Consider the following 24,674-nt stretch of genomic DNA (forward strand, 5'->3'; position numbering starts at 1 on the left):
AAGGTTCTCAAAACCTTAAAGAAGGCAAAGCATACAAACTTGTTATACTTATGAACCAAAGAAAGACAGACGACTATGAATATTATGAGTCTAAAGTTGTAAAGTTCAAGGTAAATTGGGTAAAAAGATTTTAGAGTCTAAGCCGGTGTTTGCTCCTAAAGAGGAAGAGAACATTGACATTGACCCAGAAATGTTCTAAAAATAAAATTTTATTTTTACATGTCAAATTTCTTCTTCTCTGGAATGGTTCAGGTTCTTTTTCTCTTCTACTTTTTTCTTTTCTTTCTTTTCTTTTCTTTCTTCTTCTTTCTGGTGGAGTTATGTCAAATTTGGCGCAACCATATTTATGTAAAAGTTCTTTGTCCTTTAATAGCTCTTCTATTCTGTTTTCTATTTCATCTTCAAGAACAGCGCATGTGTCTTCTTTGCATTCTAAGAACTTTTGTTGGACTTCATCTTTCCAATCGGCGTCATCTCTGTCAACAAGTCTGTCATTGACAAATTTTAAGACTGCTCTTTGTAATGTTTTATGGTTCTTGTCATATTCCCAGAAACAGAACTTTAGAACAAATTCACCTTTCTTGTTTACACTATGTAAAATTTTATGGTCTACAGATGTTTTGCTGTCAAAAAGTTTGTCTCGAATATAGATAGCGAAATCGCTAGACATTTTCTAAAAGATAAAAATTTTAATTTTCCTAAAAATATGTTAGAAAAAAAGTTTGCTGACATTGACAAAAAATTTGAGAATGTTTTAAACAAGAACAAGAGGAAGTTAGAAAATGCTCAGATAAAGCCTATACATGACAAGTTCTTATTTGCTCAGAATGGTATAACAGGTCTAATTGCACCACCTGGGTCGGGTAAGACTTTCACTTATCTTAAAATGGCTGCACAACAACAAGAACTAGATGAGAAGAACCCATTCTATGAGTTAGTTGTTATTTGTTCGACTTCTGGTCAATTTGACCAAACCGTCAATTCGTTCAAAGATATTATAAAGAAGTCTAAGTTAGTATGTATAAAAGACTCTGAGTTGTTGGATTGGATAAAGAAGTACCAAAGAAGAGTTTTGAAGTATAATGCTATAAATGAGTATATAAATTCGAAGTTTAAAGACCCAAATGAGGAAATGCAGAGAATATTAGAGAAGAAACACTTCAGAAACAAACAGAAAGAGATAGAATACATTTCGAAGAAATTGCAATCTTACGATTGGAAGACTTACCCTCATAGATGTCTTCTTATTTTAGATGATTTCGCCTCTCATCCTTTGCTTAAGAACAGAGAACAAGATATGTGTCGAATTCTTAAGAAGCTCAGACACTTTAACATCTCAGTTGTCATTTGTGTACAGACAGCAAAGAGTTTAAGTAAGGATGTTAAAAGAATACTTACTGACATAATACTTTTCCCCGGATTGTCCGAAGACGATTTCATGGAACTTATGAAAGAGTCCATGGCAGGTAAGTTTGACAGACATGAACTATGGGAGAAGTATAAAGTCATACAAGACCCTCATACTTCTTTCAGAATTCATATCTACGCGAACAAAGTTCAAATTGTAAAAAGTCAAGCTTGAAAAATCTAAGTGTTTAGTCTTAGTAAGTCTGTTGTGGTGCTGGGGCTGTCGGTTCTTCTGGCTTGGGAATGGACTCGGTTGGTGGTACGTCGGATGGAAGAGTTCTTCCAGTTGTCGGGAAAAACTTTTCCTGTCGGAAGGAAGAACTTTTTCCTGTCGGAAGGAAAAATTTTTCCTGAAGTTCGACCAAAAAGTTCTCAATTTTCGAAAATTTGAATGGTTTACGGACGGACAACTGGAAAATTTTTTCCTGTCTGATGGAAAATTTTTTCCTGTCTGATGGAAAATTTTTTCCTGTCTGATGGAAAATTTTTTCCTGTCTGATGGAAAATATTTTCCTGTCTGATGGAAAATTTTTTTCCTGTTGGAAGGAAGAGTTCTTCCTGTCTGATGGAAGGACTCGGAATGCCAGAAGGATTTGACGAGGCAATTTACCTAATTGAGCTACCTGAGCCATCTGAAGTCAAGCGTAAAAATAAAGAGTGCAATTTACTCTACTTGTTTGAAGTTGTCAAAATACTCTGTTATTTTTTCCTTTAACAATGGCAAATCTTCTTTGAAGGTAAGAATTGTACAACCTTTAATATCATAGTGTGTTTGAGGTAACGTATCTTGAACTATTTGTTTCACATCTTCATTCGGAGTCATTGAAATCGGTAAGTTTTCGCGATAGAACCAATTTCTGTCAGATTTGTAAATCTTAGCAAGGTCGTAAAAGCTTTTGTTGTTTCTTCTGACTAAATGCAACATAACCATATCTTTATCTTCTTCATTTTCCATCTCTTCAGTATAAATCATATACTTATAGTTCTTTTCCTTACCTTTTGGTACCGAACGTGGTATTCTTTTCTGAATGCTTTTGTCTTTTGCTTCAAGCTTGTTCTCTAGCTCTTCACGTTCTTGTCTATGAATTTCGTCAAGAAGTCTGTAAATATTCCAAGCATAACGAGGTGAAGCCCACATTGCAACAGCATTTACTAAAAGTCTATGTACATAATATCCTCTCAAACCGTTTGGCAATTTTTCACGATTTTCGTACGGAATCTCTTCTCTCGGTTTTCCGAGGGAAGCAAGCATATGAGGAAATTCTTCTAAAAGTTCTTTTGTCTGTTGGTTTTCAAACCAATGATATGCTTGCTTTGTAGAACGAAGAGCATTCAAAATACTTTGCATTTGGTACATATCGTCTTTGACCGAACGAATTAGACGCAATTGTTTGTTAAACTGAACCCACTCATATTCTTCATTTATAGCTTCATGGACTATAACTGTTGTTGTGTTCTCTGTTGTTGACATATCTGTCTTTACATACAAAATAAAAAAATAAATAAAAATAAAACTAACTTTATTTTTTCTATCTTAAGGAAATTCACGATTTTCATGAGTTTTTTTCATGATTTTCATACGGAATCTCTTCTCTCGGTTTTTCCGAGGGAAGCAAGCATATGCCATTTTACTCAGAATTTTGTTGCTGAATTCAATAAAAATATATTTTAGGGTAGAAGGTTAGATCTAACCTGTTTTCTAACCTCTTTTCTACCCTCGTGAATTTTGTGTTGAATTCAGCAAAAATAATGTTTAGGGTAGATGGTTAGATCTAACCTCATTTCTAACCTCTTTTCTACCCCAGTTATTTTATGTTGAATTCAATAAAAATAATGTTTAGGGTAGAAGGTTAGATCTAACCTCTTTTCTAACCTCTTTTCTACCCTCATTATTTATAAGCGTTTTACATGGTAAACGTTATTTTTTAAATTTTGTGAAAACTCAACGGTTTGACACATGCCCTAAAAATTATTTTACTCAGAATTTTGTTGCTGAATTCAATAAAAATATATTTTAGGGTAGAAGGTTAGATCTAACCTGTTTTCTAACCTGTTTTCTACCCTCTTGAATTTTCATGAAATTTACACCAAAAAATATATTTTAGGGTAGAAGGTTAGATCTAACCTGTTTTCTAACCTCTTTTCTAACATCGAAGAATTTTGTGCTGAATTCAGTAAAAATATATTTTAGGGTAGAAGGTTAGATCTAACCTCATTTCTACCCTCTTTTCTACCCTCTTTTCTACCCCAGTTATTTTATAAGCGTTTTACATGGTAAACGTTATTTTTTAAATTTTGTGAAAACTCAACGGTTTGACACATGCCCTAAAAATTATTTTACTCAGAATTTTGTTGCTGAATTCAGCAAAAATATATTTTAGGGTAGAAGGTTAGATCTAACCTGTTTTCTAACCTCTTTTCTACCCCAGTTATTTTATAAACGTTTTACATGGTAAACGTTATGAATTCGTGAGACTCTAAACAATTTCGTAGCTTCTATTTCTTCTTTTAGTACATCGAATGTTTTAACTATGCCGAAGGTTTCTTTATACTTCTTCTTGACGTCAGATAAAAGGAAATCGTCTGCAGTTGGATAGTTTTTGTTCAGAAATTCTAACATGTCCATTTTATCTTCTGCTGGCTTTTCTGCTTCTTTCTTTAAGTCTGCATAGTCGTTTCTCATACGTTCTATCTCTTTGACGGAGTAGTTATATTTCCTAATTGCTGCTTTACATTTAGAACATTGTGGGTTCATTTTTGCGTTATATTCTGAAACCTTACCTGCTAGAACAACTAAAGCGTCAATGGTTTTCTTTAACTCAAAAGCAGTTGGTTTTATCTGTTTGTTCCATACCTTACCTCTTCTATCTTTATCTCTTATCTGCCATACACATTCTGCAACTAATGAAACAAAGTTGTCGTAGGTTTTAAACTCCCCAGATTTATATATGTCAGAAACATTCTTATATACCATATCGCAATCTTTGTCCATAACCTTATGGTTGCAATGAAATCCAAGAAACTCATAATTTACCTTTCGTATGAACTTCTTAATTTCTACTGAGTCAGTTGGTTTCACTTCAATTTCGTCGAATTCAGGAATAGTGAGTTTTTGTTGTTGGATTTCAGGTAGTTTAGGTAGATGGTCAATAATATCCTGCATTTCATAAAGATACTGTTCATTTGTTTCATCTTTCGCACTACAGTCTAAATCTCCTTGGAGAAGTTCTTGCTTTATCTTCTGGATTTCTGTTTCGAAAGTATATGAAGAAGGAATGAAGCTTTTCATTTCTACTAACATTGAAGTTGGATTCATAACTAACGAGTTTGGTGCTGTTGTTGCTAACATGTTCTTACAATAAAAATAAAAAATATTTTTTTAAAAAAACTAACTTTATTTTTTATTTTGGTGTAAATTTCATGATTTTCAAGAGGTTAGAAAAGAGGTTAGAAAAGAGGTTAGATCTAACCATCTACCCTAAATTATATTTTTTGGTGTAAATTTCATGAAAATTCAAGAGGGTAGAAATGAGGTTAGAAAAGAGGTTAGATCTAACCATCTACCCTAAACATTATTTTTGGTGTAAATTTCATGAAAATTCAAGAGGTTAGAAATGAGGTTAGAAAAGAGGTTAGATCTAACCTTCTACCCTAAACATTATTTTTGGTGTAAATTTCATGAAAATTCAAGAGGTTAGAAATGAGGTTAGAAAAGAGGTTAGATCTAACCTTCTACCCTAAACATTATTTTTGGTGTAAATTTCATGAAAATTCAAGAGGTTAGAAATGAGGTTAGAAAAGAGGTTAGATCTAACCTTCTACCCTAAACATTATTTTTGGTGTAAATTTCATGAAAATTCAAGAGGTTAGAAATGAGGTTAGAAAAGAGGTTAGATCTAACCTTCTACCCTAAACATTATTTTTGCTGAATTCATGATTTTCGAGAGGTTAGAAATGAGGTTAGAAAAGAGGTTAGATCTAACCTTCTACCCTAAACATTATTTTTGGTGTAAATTTCATGAGTTTTGGTTGAAAGAATACGGTGGAGCCAAAAGTGGCTCGACCTCAAAACAAGCATTTTGTGAAGAATATAACAACCGTCTGTATTCCGGCGGTTGCTTTTTATACAAAATTCAAGAGTTTTTGTTCAGAAATGAGGTTAGAAAAGAGGTTAGATCTAACCTTCTACCCTAAACATTATTTTTGGTGTAAATTTCATGAAAATTCAAGAGGGTAGAAATGAGGTTAGAAAAGAGGTTAGATCTAACCTTCTACCCTAAACATTATTTTTCAATACTTTTTCAGCACTTTTCCGTAGTTGTATATGAAAGACAATTCGAGATAAAAGTCATAGTACAATGGTATTATATGTTGCACACCGTTTGTTGTGAACCAAACTTGAAAGTCAGAGAAACTGTTACTAGGTGGTTCGTAGAATTTAGAAGCAAAGTCATAAAAGTCCTTACCAATACATAGAAAACTATTGTTGCTTGAACTGAAACTTGCATGACACATAACATTTTGAGGGTCAAACACGTTTCTATAAACTGTCAAATCTGCTGGTGGAAGTATAAATTTAAATGGACCATCTGGTGGTAATGGTTCGTTCTGGTTTAGTAACCGAAGAAATTGTGCCCAAGAACGTTTGTCTACTCCCCAATATAAAAACTCTGTATCTCTTGGAGGGTTAACTTCAATCTTTTGAAATGAAACGGTGGAGTTCATCTTGTCATATTCTAGTTTCAGATAGTATGTTCCATTTAGTAAAGAGTCGTATTTTTTTTGAAATTCCCAATAATATTTGTTCATTTGAGTTTGAAAGTCATTTAGAGTTTTCTCAAGACCTTCGTCTGAACGAATTGTAAAGATTTTCATTTCGTCAAATTTGTCTATTAGACCATCAGAACCTTTATACTGCCCATGAAAATATACTGCGAACATAAATGCGTTAGTTCTATTTGAAAACAAAACTCTTCTAAATCCTATTGCCTTTGCATCTGAAGGACTTTGAAGCCAACGAATTGGATAGTCAAACCTGTAAGCTCGGGATGAAATTTCTTCATCTGAAATATTCCTACCAGCATTTGTAAAGATATAGTCTAACGGTTTTGTATCTGCTACTTTTGTTCTTTGTTTTTCAACCTGAAGCATTTAATATATGTAAAAATATATTGTTTTAAAAACGTTTTACTTCATGCAATTTTTACTTCATGCAATGTTTTATTTCTGTGCCGTCTTCAAGTATGCCCCAATATTTCCTTTTCGATATTACATGAACTTCGGAAAATACCTTATCTAGCTTAAAACAGCCCATCTTTTCACCGACCATTCCCATTTCAATGAGTTTGTTGTACCCTTCTTCGTTCGTCATGTGTCTGTTGTCTCTCATAGTAAACCTTCACTTTGGATTTGACTTCGGAGAAGAATTTGTTGTAGTTGTCAAGGACTGCCTTTGCGAACTGAGGGTAAGACCAATGTTCGACAATAGGTTTTAATGTGGTTACTAAGCCACTTTGACCTTGAGTGAATTCGTACTTCAAAACAAAAGGAGAAAACCTTTCAACAAAGTTGTCGACCTTCTCACTTCATCTCTTGAGGTTTCTTAATGGAATTCCCCATGTCGAATTCATAAGCAATTTGAGTGTCATTGCAAGTTTGGGGTTTGAAGCTTTCCTAATATCATACAGTTGTTGTATGACTTTTCCAACTGTATAGTTCCTTCCGGGAACTCACCATCTTCGTTTGGAATTCCAGTCGGAATATATTGGACAAACCTCATGTATGCAGCGTTAAGGTCGACATAGTATATCTTTCGTTTGAGTCGAACTTGTCGCAATTGGTCCAGTTTGTGGAAATTCAAGTGAGTCTCTTATCTTCTGAGAAACTTCTCCTGTTATCTCATAAACATCGTCGAAGCAACCTGTTTCATAAAAACCTCTGACCTAACTCAGATGCTCTCCAATACAATTTGACGTCAATTGGATGTCTCAATGGAAGTTTGTTTATAGCATCTTGAAGTTCTTGCAACCTCATTGGAAGTTCTTCTGGTTCAGGTTGGTATCCGAACATACCAACCCCTTGTGGAATTGTGTACTTCTTTGTACTAGAACTTTGTCTGGAACAACTTTTGGTCTTGCTAACAATGAAAAGTTTGTTTCGTCTTTTGGTACAAAAGTTTCTGTCAGCTTGTCATCTGGAATTGGTTCCAACAAACCTTTCTCGAAAAGAATGTTTACAGCTCTGACAATGTTGCACTTGCCTTTTCCGAACAATGGGTTTGTAAGACTTTCGTTCAACATGAAGTGGTTGTGGACAATTACAATCTTCAACCATGGTAAATTGAACTCAACAACATAGTCGTCATGTGAAGAACCTTTAGCTGTAGGTATGTTGACTCGGATATTGACATTTGCCAACGGTGCAATTTTTGCCAATTGACCTCTGAGAATGTACTTGTCTTCACACATGACTCAAGATACTTCATCTTCTCTTCTGTAACAAGACCAGAGTTCCTGAGACATGTAAGAATGCAAGGTTCATTGACAATTGTTTCAATTGAATTGTAAATTCCATACCTTGTCAAGTCAATGTCAGACTTATTTATGAACGGGAAGTATCCAGCATGTTGTCTGACTGCTTGAGGGTTAGGTTGGTACCATTCGAACTTGACACTTGCAATCCTTCAATTGCATTCAAAATGTCTGAGTCGGAGTCAACCATTTGTTCTCTCTTTGTAGTCTTGAAAGCGTCAAGAAGTTTTGCGGCTGTTTGTTCATTGCCATGTGCATAGTAAATGTGACCATCCAAATCTGTTATGGTCAATCTGAGATTGTGTCCTTTCTTATTTCCGTCTGAATTGCAGCAAGTACTCCCATGAAGCCTTCTTTGTTCTTTCCTTCGTCAAAGTTTACTGTAAAGGTTCGACCAGATGTAATTTGACTTCTAACTTCACGATACTTTTCATATGCATATCTTGTTCTTTCCATGGGAGCATGGACCATCCTCTGCACTACCTTTTTTCCTTCAAAGGATGCAATTGTTCGTCATGTTTCCAGTAGAATCTGGCAAAGCCGTCGTGTCCTTCAACTTGAGGTTCACTAACATCGAAAGGCATGTTCATAAGACGTTCTTCTTCTAACCTCTCTAGTCTGTTTGGATAATTGGCACGTGCTGTTTCCAAATCCATTTCGTAGCGAAGACCAGACAATTTGTCATAGACTTTTATGGGTCTTCCCTTCCTATATTTAAACTTCTCGAAACTCTCCAACCATATCCTTGCAACTCTGCTTTTATTCTAGCAGATTTTCTATCCATTCTATATGGGGGCATTTTTATAAAAAAAAAAATATTTTTTCTTTACTTAACATAACTGCCTACTGCCATAAGTCTTTGACGCCAACCCATACCAGCTAATGAAGGTTGACTTGGTTTAGTTTCCAAACTAAACTTTGGTTTTGGTTTATTCAGTTTTTGGTTTTTCTTCTTCTATCGGTTTTTTCGTCACTTTTCGGTTCCTCTGACTTTACTCACTTGCAGGAACAGTTGTGTCGTTAACATCTTCATAAATATCATATGCCATTTGTTTTTGTTTTCCTTTCAACTTTTTGTGTTTTGTTGTAAAGTTTAGAATATTTCGACTCTAAGTCAATGAGATGTTCTATAATGAACTGTTGGTCAGTGAAGTAAACTTTTCCATCTGTTGTCTCGAAAGCTCCTTCAGACTTCAATATTTTATTTTGTGAGAGTCTGTTTCTTTTTTGAGATACTAGCCGTTCCATTTCTATGAAAAGTGACTTTGTAGTTAGGGTTTGTATTTCCAGACCTGGCACTTTCTATTATTGAATTTTTCTCTTCATCTGTAAGTTCTTTGACAGGTTTTGACAATGGTTCTGAACTTTTTGTTTGTGGTGTCAAATCTACCGTTTCAACTTCTTCGGTCATTTCATCTCAGTAAAAAATTTTAGTTTGGTTTGTTTTCAACTGGTTGTTGTTGTTTTTTAAGTCGGTCTAAAACTTCCTGAGGTATAGGAAGAACTTGACAAACACGTGGTGGTGTAACTGCTGGAAGTCGACAAATCCATCTTGAACCCATTTGTCTCAATGCTGTATTGTTCATTTCATCTCAGTAAAAAATTTTACATTCCCCACGTTTGAGGCGGTTGAGGTTGGTTATTGTTTACCCATTGTTGTGCATGGTTATATCCTCTGTTAAAGAATCTTTCCTTGGTCCATATAGTGTCCTGCTTGGTTATAGTAGTCATTTGCTTTGTTATAATAGTTTCCTGCTTGTCTTCCTACATTGTCCATCCATCCTTGAACTTTTCCTCTTGTTTCAGGATTTGGAATAAGATTTGTTGCATCTCGTGCTACATCCAACCTTTCTGTACAGTTTGTATAATAGGTTGTGCTTTCTCTTTCAGTATACCTAATGTACTCAAAATCTTCCTTCCAATTCCAAATGCACCTCTGGCTATTGTTCCCACTGCGGGTAAAAATCTGGATGCAACTCCTGCTAATGCGCCAAATAAACCCATTTCTTATAGGGTAAAAATGACGAATCCAAACAAGGACCCCTATGTTTCTAAAGCGACAAAGAAAGCACTCATGATAAAAATCTTTAGTTCAACACCAAATGCTTGGTTTATGGATATCTTGGAAAACATTCCGAGGTATAGAGAAGATGGACCTCCATACTGGCTAATATTTGTCGGTCAAAACACAAGATACTGTGAAGCCATACCATTATGGTCCAAAAATATTTTAGATGTGAAAACTGCTTTGACAATATTCGTTGACAAATACCATCCAACAAAACTGACATCTGACTGTGAAAGTTCTTTCAAATCAGATGATGTAAAAAACTATCTGCGTTCAAAAAATGTAAACCAATATTTCATTGTCGACCAAAACCATTCTGCTCTTGGTGTCATTGACGGTTGTATAAAAAGTTAAGAGACTTAAACCAACCACAAGGTGGTGAAGCAAATGAAATGTCATATGACGACAAGTATAGACACTTCTCCAGGCAAAGATGAGACAAGTTTTAAATATTTACAATAACCGTAAACAAAAAGGTTTGGGAAACCACTCCCCCGAAGAAATGAAAAACAACCCTGACTTAGAGAAAGACTATATATTTAATAATTTAGTCAAAGAGACAAACAAGAAAGAATGCCGAGCTTCAAACTTCAGAAAGGTGACAAAGTAAAAATAGAAATACCTAAACGCGACCCATATGAAAATACTATTGACTATGACAACAATGGGAACTCGACAGGTACTCACATTCGTGTTCGTAAAATAGAAGAAAGTATACAAGAGAATATTATGAAGTTTTAGCAAACATGGCAAAATGTACACACTGCAAGCAGAAGATAAAACTACTATTGCCAGACCTCGTTTCAAACTTGTCAAAGTTCAAGGTGGTATACTTTCAAAGACGTTCCTAACAAATATAAGACAACTCCTGACGAATATGCTAAAGAAGTTGAAAATGACGACTAAGCAATTCTATACCATGCGTAAACTGTCATGTAAGGTGGCATGTAGTCTTTACTTTGTCCCGTTGTTTGCGTATATCCTGAAACGAAATGTGTATGGTTTCCTTCTCCCTGCGTGTCATCCCAGTAACAATTTATAGCAAACTTAACGTCGTCTTTAACAATCATATCCTTTACCTTTTGTCATTCCTGACCAATCCAATATCTATGCTTATGCCAACCTGCTTGAGATGTACTTAAATCTATGTAGTGACTGTGTGCAGGTAAATTTTCACCTGAAATCGTTTTACTTCCACCTGTTTCCTTTGAAGAGTTTGCACAATACAAAAACCTGTCGACTATTTGTTCCCATGCACCAACACCAAACATTACTTGAGGACCTCTTGCTTCCATAGATGTATAAATAGAACCTACTGGGTTCATTAAATCAAACATATGAGATATTATAGGATTGTCTCTTTTGAACTTAAAATATAGTGCAACTATTTCAGGTTTCTTCTGGTTTGTTTAGAATATTTTTTATAATATAATCTTATGTTTTCAGGGTGGTAAATCTTGACTATAATATTTATTTCTGTCATCTTCATAATAGTATACTATTCTCGTTTTTTCTATTGCATTATATCTTTTATATCTATAAATAATCTAAATATAATGTTAGCTTTTGTTCATCTACATGTGGTGTTCTGACGTCATCTCCATAGTCATAATAATATGGTGCTGGAGCTGGGTCAGGCAATGTCATATCTGTCATTTCATAAACTCTTAAATATTTCTTTTGTTCGTCTCCATATAAGTTTAAGTACAGTTGTTGTTCTAATGGAACTTTAACTTGTGTACCATCATTCTTTTTATAGCTTACATACATTTCATTGTTATTTTTCGGAATGAGTTTATACCGTGTTACCATTTCTAAGGACTGTACAACGCCATCTAAAATATTTATTTTCTTCATTGACAGAAAAGTCACCAACAATAGTTTCAATATTTTTTGTTCCTATCAAACTTTGGTATATTTCATTGACATATGTTTTATCTGCTTTATTTTCAAGGCTAACGTTTAAGTCTGTTATTTCAGAAGATGTATGTGTATGTCCAACGGCACTTTTCCTGTTTAAGGTTTCTTGTAAGTTTGTAATATTTGCAATGGTATGTGTATGAGTCTTATCTGCTTTTGTCTCTAATGTTTCCTTAAGACTTGGTATTTGGTTAATATAATGTATATGAGTCTTTTTAGAATATTCGTTTTCAGCTCTTGTCACTTCATTTGACATTTTATTGTCAACATATGTTTTGTCTGCTAGTTCAGGATGAGTATGTTCTTTTGTTGCATAAGCATTGTTAGCTCTTTCTTCTTCTTTTGCTATTGCATCGTCTACATATTCTTTGTCAGCTTTGTTGTCAACATCTGCTTTCAAAAGAAGTTCATTTATAGGCTTCTCGTTTAAGGTTCCTTTTGTTGGATTTATACAGACAGTATGGTTCTTATTGTCTTGAAACAGAAACTCATCTGTCATTGGGTTTAATGTCAGTTTTAAGTTTCCTTCTTTCAATGACTCAGATATCTTAGAATAGTTTGAAAAGTTTGTTGTGTTCTTATTTAGAGCTTGCATAATGAGTTGTCGGTTGTGTTGTATTTCTCTCATAGACGCTGTTTCATTTGACATTTTTATTCTAGATAAAATATGCTTTCAATAGAAAAAGAAAATTCAAGAGTTGCTACAACTAAACCATTAGATGAACTTTTTACTAATGTCGGTCAAAAGTTTGAGACAGAGACCGTAAAGCATGAAGGCTATCGTTTTGACTACCCATTGAGATGGCTAAGAGACCCATCCGTCACAAAAGCTATTGGCTTTCGTAGAATGAAGTTCATTTCAGAAGCCATACATGGTTTCCCATTTACGGTCGGTTTTGAAGTTCGATACTATAACAAAGAAAAACGTATGTATGAGAAATTTGAACAGGGAAAACTTTTACAAGTTAGTTTGCTTGTAAACTTAGAAACAACTCTTCAAGCTTTTCAAGAAAAAATAAACGATATCTATCTCGAATATGCAAACCAGTATAACATTGACGAAGGAGAGTACCATCTCGATATTATATATGACAGGAAAAATGCAACTGTTAAAATCAATAGAATAGAAGACCTTGGAGAAAACGTTTATATTTCTACAAAATATAACAACTTGGCATGGTATAGATTTTTGAGGATGTTAAATCAGCCTGCAGAATATCCAGTACACCCGGACTTTTATGAAGTCGAAAACCCTAATGGAACATATGAAAATATTTTCGACCAAGATGCTATTATTGTTCATGCTTCATTTTCTGGCGCCCAAAACTCTTTCTTATGCTTGGCAAATGACTTTTACGAAAAACCTACAAAGTTATACGAACCACCAAGTGGAAGTATTTCAGACTTTCAAGTATGGTTTACTACAGATGGAAGAAAAAGAATAATTCCATTATACCATGTGTTTTACTTAGAACTTAGTTTCATATACAACTACTATCGAACGGTAAAAATATAATTTTTTAATACGGTTGAGGTGTTGGATTTGGTTGCCAACTAGACTGTGGTGCAGGTTCAGGCTGTTGTATAACAGGAGCTTGTTCTTCTGGTTCAGGGTCTTTAGGTATAATACCAACGAACTGACCTACTCTTTTACCAATATTTTTGACTCCGTTCCAAATTCCTCTTCCTACGGTTTTTATTCCATTCCATATACCTCTTCCAACTCTTCTGAAGAAGTTTCCAATACTACTGAAGAAACCCATTTTACTATATGTAAAAATCTAATGGCCGCCTAGTCTCTTACGTTTCCTGTTGAGTTCCATAGCATTCTTTAACTGCAGCTCATACATTCTGTTTCTCCTCTAGTAGAAAACATATTCTGGGTCAACTCCTGTGTTCGCGTCATCTGCATAAAGTTGTTTATATCCCACTTCAGGGTTTGTATAAAACTCTTTCCATCTCATATTTGCATACCATGGTGGCAAACCTAACGCAGCGTCATTTGACATGGCAGTTTGCATTTGTACATCTGTTGGCACTTGACCATAGTTTGCCATTGCAGTTTGTATTCTAACTTCATTTGGAATATTCTCTGGGTTTGGTTGTCCAGGTTGCTGTGCATTCGCTAAGTTCTGTGCGTCCATTTAATATTAGATAAAAATATCTCTTACGAGTACATATACTGAACATTTGCAGGCATTGGTTCATCTTCATATTCTCTGTACTTTTCTGCCACGTCAAATAAATAAATGACACAATGGAAAAAACCTAAAACAAGTAGTCCTATTTCAAACCACATTTACTTACTAATAAAATTTCTTTATTGTGACACTTTCTCCAGTTTATAGGACCTCTCTCATATTCTATCTTGTCATATATAAACTCATAGTCATGTATGTCCTCTAACCATCTCATAACGGTTTCCAAACCACTTTTATCGGATGTAAAGTAAAAGCATGGATGGTTATGTATAACGTCTAAAGTTTCTAAAGAGTCTCTCAAAGTCCAGTCTACTTGGTATTGAAAATCCCATGTGTTATAGAACGGCGGGTCCACTATAAAGAAAACATTTTCCTTGTCTTTATATTTTTCATACAACTCTGTCCAATGACATCTCACAAACTCTATACCCTCAATATATTTTTCTATGTCCTCTTTGAAAACATTTGTATAGTTAAGATATAAAACTTTTGACATAAGTGTTTCAATGTCATGAACTCTTATAGAACCACTATATAATAGTCTAGCAGATATACTATCCCAGTCAATATATTCTGCTTTTTTCAAAACCTCTCTCACAATATTTTTCTTATCTAATGGTATACGTTCCATCTTACCTATCTGAATCTTTTCTTTTAACTCTTTCAATATATTGTTTGTGTCTGGAATATGTTTGAGACGGTCCATATAGTTGCCGAAGTCATTGCATATAATCTTTGAGTCTGGGAATACGGTATGGCACAAATGGGATATATAGAAACTTCCACCGAACAAATCTACAAATGTTAGACCATTCGGTAGTTTCTTAAGTTCTCTCAATATAATATCTTTACATCTACTCTTATTTCCAAAGAACGGTAACGGTGGTTTTGTAAAATTCATTTATATATAATAATAAAAATGTTTTTACCTGAAAAGTGACAGAAAAGTGACAAAGCATGAAAACATATATAATTTGTGAAAAGTGAAACAAAAAAGTTAACGGCTGGTCGGCTGGGGTTCGGTCCTCCTCTTGGGTCTTGGGCAAAATTTCTTATGGGCTAGAGGGCGCAACGCGCCTGGAAGCCCTCCGAATATAAACTTCATTTATACTAATCATCTTCAGGGCTAGAAGGGGCGCAGCCCCTGGAAGCCCCACTACCTTTTTTTTTTTTTTTTTTTTTTTATATCGTATAAGAAAAAAAAAGAAATAACAAAATTAGTGGGCGTGAGAATTTTCAGCATCTTTGCAGAGAGACATCCAATCAATTCCTCCATCCAATTCATATTTTGCCTTTATAATTTCCAATTCTCTATTTCCGAGAGAAATAGAGAAAGAATTTAATCTTTTAATGAATTCATCGACAGAAATCGATCGTTCGCATCCCTGGAATATTGAATCAAGCTTTCTTCTTCTTGCTTGTGCCTTTTGTCTCATTGCACAAAGTTCAGTGTTCAATGTTGTTAAATTGCACTTCAAAATTTTTGCTTTTGCGGCTTTAGTCATATCCAATGCTCTCTGAAGTTCAAATAAATCGACAATTTCTGGTCTCCTTTTGTCTCTGAAACTGTTTAAAATTGCTGGAGAATCTTTACTGAATTTCATGAGTAAATTAGTAGCACGTTCGACATTCATGTTTGGTGTGATGATATCTCCGATATTTATTGCGTTATATTGGAGGTTTGACTTCAATTGTGATAACATTTCGTAAATTTTCGCATTGTTTCCACTTGTTATTATTGCAGAACTAGAAAGAAGTGGTTGAGCTTTTTCAGACTTAAGGTGTTTGCAAAGATCAACGTAATTCACTTCTGGATAATTTCGAATTAAAATTTGAAGTTCTTGGCTCGAAAGTTCAGCAAAAGAAATTATTTCGTAAAATGATTTTACAGAAACTTGTCCTGTCTTCAAACTATCATTACTTGTAAATTCATCTTCGATAGAAACGCATAATCTCCTTGCTGCTGTATTTATCTTCTGGAGGATAGGAAGAACTTCATCTTTAAGTTCAGCCTTGGCCCTCTCTGTGCGAGGTTTGATTGGTTCTGCACTGTCATAATAATGTGGAGTCGGAGTTTCGATTTCTGGGGGATCTACTGCTGCAGAAAATGCTTTCCAATCTAAATAGTTCTTATTGGCAGCGGGAAAAGCAACAATATACGCGGAAATGTCTTCTCTTGTGAAATAGAATTGTAATCTCGTCAACAAAGTACGAAGCGTGGCTCCATCAATGAAGCCTTCTTTCTGTCTATCGCTTCTGGCTGCTAAATATGAAAATCGTTGGTGAGTTTTGAGAAGATAATCGCGCAAGTCAGAAATTCGAGCTGTTGGAGCACCTTTTTGAGGCATATCAAAGCGCTGTAAGAAAGATTGGAGATCAACACCATTAGGAGTATTGAAATGTTCTGCAAGTGGAAGAATATCAGATTGATTGATAAAAATTTTCATTTGGGAGATAATGTGGCAGAAAAGAGGCATTGGTAAATATTTTTCATTTGACCTTTCGCCAAAATAAAATTTTGGATGAATGTGTCGGAGATATAATTGCTGTTTCAAGTAATCTATTGTTTCTTCTGGGTTCGAAACTGGCTGCTTGGTCTTGATAGAGTTGCTTGTAAGTTGAGTTGTTTGAATTTGTTTAGTTACTGACATTAAATCGTTCAAAAAGTCTCTTACATTGATATAGCCATCGCAGTCAGTATAGAACGAAACAATTGGAGATATGTCATGGCAAAAGTCGTGTATTAATGAAACGAATTGATCAGATGCAATTCTTCCACATCTTGAACGATCAAACTGAGAAAGTGCATATGCAATGTCGAAGCGAGCTCTGTCAATGTTTGCAGCTATCTCCTTTAAATCAGGTTTCTCGGGCTTAAATATGGTGTCAATATTATCGATATCTTTTTGAATTAAGAGATAAGAAACGCCTCCAGTTGATTCATTCATGTATTTATGAACGATCTTTTTGATATCGTTGCCGAAGCCGAGTTGCCTGTAAAAGCTGTCAGGGGAAACGTATCCTTTGAAATTCGGGTCGAAATTACTCAAAAGATCTCGAAGAGTGGTCCTCATTCCTGCAAGATGATTTTTAAGTTTCTTTAATTCGGGGATTACGCTCAATGTATCTGTATGTTGCAAATCTTTAATGGAATTTGAATTTTCTACGTCATTGTAGAATTTTACAACATCAATTCCATTTGGAACGGCATATTCGGTGCAAAGCATATTAAATTGTTGTTCTGTGATTTGAAATTGGATGTTTGAGAAAAATCTTCGAAATCCAATGAGAGAAGCTACACCATTTTGTTTCCTATTGTATGGATTAAGTTCATCTTGTATGTAGAAGCCTCTTGTTCTGCAATGATCCTTGATACGAGCTATGAGTGTCGAATTCATTTTATTTTTGATATAAACGTTCGTTTAAAATAAAATTGCTTACATGGACAGAAAATGTGATGAATATATTCAAGTAGTATAATTGGTAACAAATACGAAATCTAATGAAGCGCAATTTTATTTAATTGGTACCAATTAATATATTAAGTTCAAATCATGTCAATATATTAACTCATTGTTAAATTCCATAATTGAAAAGTGTTTGAATGTCTAAAGCTTGAAGATTTTTTTTTAACTTCATCACCTTAGGTATTATAAACTATCTTGAATGTGTGCAGCGAAACAAATTGATAATTTGTTTTCTGTTGAAAAAGAGAAGTTAGTTTTAGTAAATGTGTATGTAGATGAAGATAAAACTTTCTATGAAAAAGAGTCATATAAGCCAATAATATATATATATACATGCAGAGTAATATGTAATATTACAAACAGGTTTATTCATATAAAATTAATTATAGTAATCAAGACCTTTATTAAGTTCTTCGGGTGCTGGATTCTTTAATAATAAATTTATATCTGTCTCTATTTGTCCTTGAGATAATTTTGTCATTGCCAAGTAAATATCGCCAAATGATTGGTGAATTGCAATAAGAATAGAAGCAAAAGGAATCCGTTCATTGAAAAATTTGTAAATCTTGTAAACAGTTTCGTAATAAGGAGAGGGAACAAATTGCTTTATATCTTCATTGATTCGGGAATCTTCTTCATGGCTAAAATCATTTTTCTCTTCGTCTGATGAGGAAATAATTCTTGGTAGTGGGATATTTTCATCTGAAATGTTTTGAATTTCATTTTTATCTTCAGATTTTGAATTTTTATCTTTGTTAAACATTAGAATTTTTTCTGACAAAATTGATTCATCATTTTCATCAAACTGGAATCTAAGTTCTTCTTCAGAATCATTATCATGAGTGTGTCTATTTGTTGGATTATCAGTATCACTACTATTGAGATTTATAGATAAAATTGAAGAGTCTAATTCGCCATTTGAATTTTTTTCTCCTGAATGAGGAATTTCACTTCTTTTCTCTGGTGTTTCTTGAGATTCAAGTCTGGAAAAAATATCTAAAATAGTATTTGAGTTTTTCTTCGGCCTACCAGGCTTTTTTTTCTCCTTTTGTTGTTGTTGTTCTTGTTCAACTTTATTTTCTGAAGAGATTGGATTTTTTCTTGGTCTTCCAACTTTTCTTTTGACTGCTGCCGAGGAATCCTGGCCTTCTTTCGGAATCTCAATTTGAACTCGGCTGCCTTCCTGTGGCTGAGTGTTAGCAGGATTTTTCTTCGGCCGGCCGACCTTTCTCTTTTCAGTTGTCTCTGAATTAGTGACGTTTTGATCATTTTCGTTTGTTGTAGGAATAATTTGGCTCTTTCTCGGTCTTCCGACTTTTCTCTTCTCTGGTTTGGCCAAGATGTTTGTCTGTTCTTGATTACTTTCAATAATTTTAGGAAGATCTAATCCGATACTTGCTGTATCTATGTTTAATGATTCAATCTGTTGTGGCTGAGTTTCATCATGTAGATTTTCGCTTGTGACCGCGTTCGGTTGGGAAATTTCTATAATCTTTGGTTCAAAAGAATTCTTTCTTGGCCTTCCTGGTTTTCTTTTTTCTTGGACAGGTAAGGTTATTTCATTAAGTGAAAAAGCTACTTCTCCTTGACTATGTCCGACCATTTCTACGATTTTTGGTTCTAATGAATCCTTCTTCGGTCTTCCTGGCCTCCTTTTCTCTTGTTTATCAGAGTCTGGATGAATGATTTTGAGTAAATCGTTATTATGAGGTTCAATTGATTGACTCATAATTGGTAGAGTGATAACATCTGTCTTTGTTTGCTTGGCTGACTCATATTCTTTCTTCAATTCGGTACTCGCACTGTTATGGTCAATTGGATTTTTCCGTGGTCTTCCTCTTTTCCTTTTTGTACCATTTTCAATATTTTCATTCGGTTGCTTTTTTGGCCTGCCCTTCTTTTTCTTTGAACCCATATCTTCAGAAATAATTTGGTCAAATTCTGTTGAACTAATTAATATAGGATCATCTGGCGAATCATTATCATCTGAATGGCCACTTGACTTCTTTTCATGCTTTTCATCATCACTTGAACTTGTTTTGAAACTTAAAATTAAAGCTTGATAATTTTGCAGAGGTTTATTGAGAATTTCAGGGTTCACAGGATTATTAATTATGCTTGGTTGCTGATTTATTTGCATCAATAATGTATTTTCGGACAAATCTTGATTTTCCGCAGTAGGTAACTTTTTTTCAATTTGAACTGGAGACTGTGGGTCTGTATTTTGTTCGGCGGCTGTTTTTTGTTTTGAATTAAGAAGATAAGTGTTGGTTTGTTGATTAACTAAAGTTTCGTTGGAAAAAACACCTATTTCCATAATATTTTGCTCGTTATTAGAATTACAATCTATATCCTGTGAAGGATCATTGACATGATCATGACTGGAACTCATTATTCATTTAGTATGTCACTTTTTATTTAATTCTGAGGTTAACTATTTGCCAAAAGCTTCGTTACACGTCAAAAATTTATAAGAAGAGTGTTACCCCCCACCCCCACCTCTATTGAACATCATGAATTTTTCTGGTGCATATTGTTTGTGTTGTGTGTTAGGTATATACGCAACGTTTTCACTCAAAATTAATTGAAATATTGCTAAAATTTTTACCAAAATCATTTCTTTGAAATGGATCCAGTTGATGAACTCTACAATAGACAATTAAAAGTCTATACTAGAGAGGGTCAGGAGAAGCTTGCCGCGGCAACAGTTCTTATGATTGGCTGTGGCGGCTTAGGAAGCACAGTCTCATTAGTATTATCTAGATCTGGTGTTGGTCACTTAGTTATTGTTGATAAGGATACTGTTGCCATGTCCAATATCCATAGACAGATCCTTTATAACAGAGAAGACGTCGGAAAGTTGAAAGTTGAAGCAGCAGCTGCAAATCCATTGCTCCAGCTCTCTAAAGTTACACCAATTAACACGCACATCGATGAAGCTGCCGCCAGTAAGCTTATCGAAGAATACAAACCAATCGTTGTTATGGACTGCACTGATAATTTCGATGTAAGAATCGCTGTTAATGCTGCATGTGCTAAGCACTCTGTTCCATTTGTCTATGGATCAATTACAGGTCTTAATGGACAAGTTTCTGTCTTCTGTTACCATGAAAAGGATCCAAATTGTCCATGTTTCAATTGCATCCATCCAGAAAAGCCAACACCACTTGAGGGCCCACCACCAGTTGTCCCAGGCATCTGCACAATTACAGGAACCTTCCAAGCTCAGCAGGCAATAGCCATTATCACTGGAGTTGGTCATATCCTCGTGAAGGAGCTCTTTACGATCGATATTGATAGACTCAAGTTCAGAACATTCAGAATGAGAGATAGAAACCCAGATTGCCCTGTTTGTGGAAAGCATAAATAAAAATTTTAGAGAAAATATAGATTTTCTATGACTTTTCTATAACTTTTATTTATTTGTAGTTAATGTACTTACTATTGTATATAATTATCTGTAGAATTGGAGTAAATCTTTATTACAATTACTTAAAATATTGAGTATTATCGGGAAAGTTCATGCCATTTTGGTTAACCAACCATAAGCGAAATTAAATATCCAACCAAGTGAATAATATACCAAAAACAATTGACCAAATTGAAAAATCCGAATTGTATGGAAATTTGACAGACCATATAATGAACTACGAAAAGCAAATTTGCAAGCAAGTTCAAGAGCAACCAGCATACATTAAGGACGAAATCCTCCTAAAGATGCAGCGTGCATCACTCTGCCGCTATGACAGAGGACCAAATATTCTCCATTTGATGCCACAATTTTACGAATACATCAAAACCTTCGAAACAAAGATTGATCAGATCCTCTCTGAGTACTCCACCATCCAGAAGGCCTCATTATTCTACGGTTCTGATTCTGAAGTTTCATCTTTAGTTTCAGGCATGGTTCGTTCAATTCGTGCCCTCCCACTTATTGTAAAGCAGGAACCTCACACATCTCTTCTTATCAGGCCATCAATTCTCCCTGCTCGTACATGCTACGATCTCATTTACCATTACTTCTGTGATAAGGAGATTGATTTCGGAAAGGAATTTCTCACAAAACTTGTTGAAGCCTACGGGTTCCAGGAGAAGTGGCAAATCGAGCCATACTGCGATGGCTATGGCTTAATCGATAAGACCATCGAAAAAGAAACAACTCTTCAGCTTGCCTCTAAGTACGAAATTCCTCCAGCACCAGAGTCTATACCAGAAATCCAGATGATTGAGACCCCAGGAGCTCATACAATTGATGACCTCGCCAATTTCACAAAATTACCAACAAACCAGCTCATCAAAGCCGTCATGTACCAGTACAACGGAAAGCTCGTCTTCTGCAACATCAGAGGTGACTTAGACGTTTCTGAAGACAAATTACGTCATTTCCTTGGTCTTGTTGACTCTTCAACACCACTTGAGCTTGCTCCACAGGAATTACTCGACAAGCATGGCTTAGTACCAGGATTTGCCGGCATAGTTGGCATGAAACGCGCTGGAGAAGCAATTGTTATCTGCGATGAGAGCTGCAGAACAGTCCATTGCGGTGTAACAGGAGCCAATAAAGTCGATTATCACTACACTAACTACAATATCCCAAGAGATACAAAGAAATTGGCAAAGAATATCGTTTACGCTGATATTGCACTTAACCCAACAACAGTTAAGGGCGCAATGATCGCTGAAGTCGCTCGTTGCACAGCATTCCCAGCAGAAGTCCTCGGAAACGACTCAAAACCAGTCAAGACACCTTTATTCAAATTAACAATCCGCTTAATCGATCTGGCTTACGTCATGATACAGGACCATCCTATTGATGGTGTTTATGTCATCAATCTCTTGAAGACTGAAGATAAACTCAATAATGCACTCGCAGAGATTACAAAGGCTTACGGTATCACTTCTATCGTCGTTGATAACAGACCAAAGGCAAACTTTGGAGCCAAATCCGACACAGCCAAATTATCTTGCCTTAAACACACTGTTTTCGTTTCAAACAAGACAGAAGATGATACGGTCATGGTTGGAGAAACACCAGTTAAGATTGCAGAACTTGTTGAGTATTTCCGTACTCATTAAATAGAAATTTTAAATAAAAATCGTAAATTTTTTAGTAAGTGCCATAAAAATACGGTTGTTGTCACTCGGTGTTCTGTTTTCTTGTTGCTTTTTCTCTAGATTTTTTACAATTTTTATTGGTAAATAAAAAGACTTGCTTCATGTTTAACAATCTGTTAATTAAAGGTAAATCAGTGGATAGATTGTTTTAACGTAATTGATATCTCATGAGCACTTTATCATTGAAATTTATGATATTTTCTATTGTAAAAGCATTGTTGGACATTAAATCGTGAATTCATTTGAATTTAATGAAACTACTTTAACCCTATTAATGCACTTTTGGGTTCTCATTTACCATTATTTCGCTCGATATACTTTTTTTAGAAATTTGACGGGGAATTTTTCCTCGAAGACTTTCAAAAATTAATTGTATATGCGTGAACGATATTTTGCAATTTTCCAGAACTGAAAAAAAATGCTCAAAAGGATATTGTCACTTTTTATATGGGTTAACAAGTGTTAATTAACTTTTGTAATAAAAGCATATATCATCAATTGTAACAAAAATGAATTCTGTAACTCTCAATTGTTTCAATTCTCAAAAATCGTAATTACCGGAAATTAAGGCAGCACCTCAAGGAATTCGTCCACGTTTTCAAGCAACTACTCCACGTCCAGAGGTTAAGCATACCAATACATTTCGGCCCATGTCTCGCTCTCCTCCTCCATTTGAAGCTCCAACCCAGGGTTCTCATAACAAAAAGGTAGACGAAATCTTTGAGCAGCAGCCTCAGCTTCAACAATCTACGAATGTTGCATTACTGTCGCGAGGAATTTCCTTATTATCAATCACTCAGCTCAGAGATCTATTCAGAGACTACTCTTTGCCTACAGGCGGAAACAAAAACGTACTTGTTAATAGATTAATTATTTTTCTAGAAACATTTGGGCAAAATCAGCAAAATATTTTGACTGCTTTTTCAGCGAAGCTTTAAAAACTTCTCTCAATCGATGCTGAAGACCCATCGTCATCTCCGCACAGCGAAGAATCATCTCCAATTCAACATCCTCAAATAGCTCAAAATTTACCCGAAGATATTCTATCAAAACTCTTTACTCAAACTCCATCTGAGTTATACGAATCAACCGATATACAGCCGTCTCTTGGACCTCTTATTGTTCAACCTGATTCGCTAAATCAGCCTTATCAATTCACACTTACGTCGCCTGACAAGTTCTGTATACCAGTTTTACAGTTTTCTCCAAGCTTTTCTACAGTTCTCGTTTCCAGAATTGTTGTTCAGCTCAATGGAACTTTTATTAACCTGAAAGGTCCATCATTTTACTCGGACTTGAAAGATCTGATTGGCCACCCATGTACCTTACAAATTGTTTCAATCGAACCAGCTACATCTATCATTGGTGTTGTTAGGTGGATGAGACCTATACCAATACAGCACATGATAAATCAAATAGCTCTGAAGGAGCCAGTTAGAAAGATTTGCTGCAACCAGCCTCCAAATGGAATTTGTCCTCTGACTCATAAAATTATTACTCGACCAGCAAGAGGAGTGAATTGCATGCACGGTGAATGCTTCGATGTGTCTGGATTTATTTGCAACTCAATGAGAAATAATTCATGGCAGTGTCCGATTTGCAGAAAACCACTCACAATTGAGGATTTAAGAATAGATCCTTACTACTTCGCTCTTGCAAGTGGATCATTAACTTAATTTATATAACTTTGTTTTTATTTTTAAAATTAATCATGAATATAATAAAACTCATTATTTAAATGTTCATCATCTTACTAGCTATCTTGGTTATTGATATAAGGAAATTTTGGAAAAATTTGGGCATTATATACAAATATAGATGCATGAAATGAGCACTAATAAATTAATGAAGGTGTAATATTATTAAATGGTGTGGATAGGTATATTCAATATTCAAAATTTGATCCAAAGGATCACATGATTGGTAAGATAATATTCCTAAATGCAATATTTAGATTGGATGCTTT

At 34.8% G+C, this 24,674-nt stretch overlaps 16 protein-coding genes across 16 annotated transcripts, besides 1 other annotated feature; 5 read left to right on the forward strand and 11 right to left on the reverse strand.

Annotated features, from left to right (window-relative positions):
* Window positions 1-12,142: part of a mobile genetic element that runs on past the window's edge.
* TVAGG3_0069230 (uncharacterized protein) lies at window positions 216-670 on the reverse strand (the record flags this gene model as incomplete). Its single annotated transcript, XM_051221636.1, has 1 exon — window positions 216-670. A coding segment is annotated over one exon (455 nt), but the record flags the coding sequence as incomplete, so codon positions are not given.
* Window positions 707-1,582, forward strand: TVAGG3_0069240 (protein of unknown function, DUF4106 family; the record flags this gene model as incomplete). The annotated part of the gene is made up of 1 exon (XM_051221637.1): window positions 707-1,582. One exon carries the CDS (start codon window positions 707-709, stop codon window positions 1,580-1,582), a length of 876 nt encoding a protein of 291 aa, XP_051106623.1.
* On the reverse strand, window positions 1,602-2,039 carry TVAGG3_0069250 (uncharacterized protein; the record flags this gene model as incomplete). Its single annotated transcript, XM_051221638.1, has 1 exon — window positions 1,602-2,039. One exon carries the CDS (start codon window positions 2,037-2,039, stop codon window positions 1,602-1,604), a length of 438 nt encoding a protein of 145 aa, XP_051106624.1.
* On the reverse strand, window positions 2,072-2,878 carry TVAGG3_0069260 (KilA, N-terminal/APSES-type HTH, DNA-binding family; the record flags this gene model as incomplete). The annotated part of the gene is made up of 1 exon (XM_051221639.1): window positions 2,072-2,878. One exon carries the CDS (start codon window positions 2,876-2,878, stop codon window positions 2,072-2,074), a length of 807 nt encoding a protein of 268 aa, XP_051106625.1.
* On the reverse strand, window positions 3,842-4,756 carry TVAGG3_0069270 (organellar and viral DNA polymerase type B; the record flags this gene model as incomplete). Its single annotated transcript, XM_051221640.1, has 1 exon — window positions 3,842-4,756. One exon carries the CDS (start codon window positions 4,754-4,756, stop codon window positions 3,842-3,844), a length of 915 nt encoding a protein of 304 aa, XP_051106626.1.
* On the reverse strand, window positions 5,698-6,348 carry TVAGG3_0069280 (uncharacterized protein; the record flags this gene model as incomplete). The annotated part of the gene is made up of 1 exon (XM_051221641.1): window positions 5,698-6,348. One exon carries the CDS (start codon window positions 6,346-6,348, stop codon window positions 5,698-5,700), a length of 651 nt encoding a protein of 216 aa, XP_051106627.1.
* TVAGG3_0069290 (uncharacterized protein) lies at window positions 9,368-9,523 on the reverse strand (the record flags this gene model as incomplete). Its single annotated transcript, XM_051221642.1, has 1 exon — window positions 9,368-9,523. The coding sequence occupies one exon, from the start codon at window positions 9,521-9,523 to the stop codon at window positions 9,368-9,370; it is 156 nt and encodes a 51-aa protein (XP_051106628.1).
* Window positions 12,143-12,592: 450 nt separating the features above from the next.
* On the forward strand, window positions 12,593-13,373 carry TVAGG3_0069300 (uncharacterized protein; the record flags this gene model as incomplete). Its single annotated transcript, XM_051221643.1, has 1 exon — window positions 12,593-13,373. A coding segment is annotated over one exon (781 nt), but the record flags the coding sequence as incomplete, so codon positions are not given.
* Window positions 13,374-13,445: 72 nt separating this feature from the next.
* TVAGG3_0069310 (serine threonine-protein phosphatase family) lies at window positions 13,446-13,688 on the reverse strand (the record flags this gene model as incomplete). Its single annotated transcript, XM_001324319.1, has 1 exon — window positions 13,446-13,688. The coding sequence occupies one exon, from the start codon at window positions 13,686-13,688 to the stop codon at window positions 13,446-13,448; it is 243 nt and encodes an 80-aa protein (XP_001324354.1).
* A 99-nt stretch (window positions 13,689-13,787) lies between these two features.
* Window positions 13,788-14,069, reverse strand: TVAGG3_0069320 (uncharacterized protein; the record flags this gene model as incomplete). Its single annotated transcript, XM_001324318.1, has 1 exon — window positions 13,788-14,069. The coding sequence occupies one exon, from the start codon at window positions 14,067-14,069 to the stop codon at window positions 13,788-13,790; it is 282 nt and encodes a 93-aa protein (XP_001324353.1).
* Window positions 14,070-14,208: 139 nt separating this feature from the next.
* TVAGG3_0069330 (phage tail repeat-like family) lies at window positions 14,209-15,027 on the reverse strand (the record flags this gene model as incomplete). Its single annotated transcript, XM_051221644.1, has 1 exon — window positions 14,209-15,027. One exon carries the CDS (start codon window positions 15,025-15,027, stop codon window positions 14,209-14,211), a length of 819 nt encoding a protein of 272 aa, XP_051106630.1.
* A 7-nt stretch (window positions 15,028-15,034) lies between these two features.
* Window positions 15,035-17,524, reverse strand: TVAGG3_0069340 (EF-Hand calcium-binding domain-containing protein 6-related family; the record flags this gene model as incomplete). The annotated part of the gene is made up of 1 exon (XM_001324317.1): window positions 15,344-17,524. The coding sequence occupies one exon, from the start codon at window positions 17,522-17,524 to the stop codon at window positions 15,344-15,346; it is 2,181 nt and encodes a 726-aa protein (XP_001324352.1).
* A 360-nt stretch (window positions 17,525-17,884) lies between these two features.
* On the reverse strand, window positions 17,885-20,041 carry TVAGG3_0069350 (HISTONE H1 family; the record flags this gene model as incomplete). Its single annotated transcript, XM_001324316.1, has 1 exon — window positions 17,973-19,985. One exon carries the CDS (start codon window positions 19,983-19,985, stop codon window positions 17,973-17,975), a length of 2,013 nt encoding a protein of 670 aa, XP_001324351.1.
* A 172-nt stretch (window positions 20,042-20,213) lies between these two features.
* On the forward strand, window positions 20,214-20,999 carry TVAGG3_0069360 (thiosulfate sulfurtransferase protein; the record flags this gene model as incomplete). Its single annotated transcript, XM_001324315.1, has 1 exon — window positions 20,220-20,963. One exon carries the CDS (start codon window positions 20,220-20,222, stop codon window positions 20,961-20,963), a length of 744 nt encoding a protein of 247 aa, XP_001324350.1.
* Window positions 21,000-21,235: 236 nt separating this feature from the next.
* TVAGG3_0069370 (ProRS/YbaK prolyl-tRNA synthetase family protein) lies at window positions 21,236-22,730 on the forward strand (the record flags this gene model as incomplete). The annotated part of the gene is made up of 1 exon (XM_001324314.2): window positions 21,236-22,669. The coding sequence occupies one exon, from the start codon at window positions 21,236-21,238 to the stop codon at window positions 22,667-22,669; it is 1,434 nt and encodes a 477-aa protein (XP_001324349.1).
* Window positions 22,731-23,266: 536 nt separating this feature from the next.
* Window positions 23,267-24,474, forward strand: TVAGG3_0069380 (SUMO transferase protein; the record flags this gene model as incomplete). The annotated part of the gene is made up of 1 exon (XM_001324312.1): window positions 24,112-24,384. The coding sequence occupies one exon, from the start codon at window positions 24,112-24,114 to the stop codon at window positions 24,382-24,384; it is 273 nt and encodes a 90-aa protein (XP_001324347.1).
* Window positions 24,475-24,674: the final 200 nt, after the last annotated feature.

This window comes from Trichomonas vaginalis, chromosome IV (genome assembly GCF_026262505.1).
Source record: "Trichomonas vaginalis G3 chromosome IV, whole genome shotgun sequence".
Taxonomy (NCBI): Eukaryota; Parabasalia; order Trichomonadida; family Trichomonadidae; genus Trichomonas; species Trichomonas vaginalis.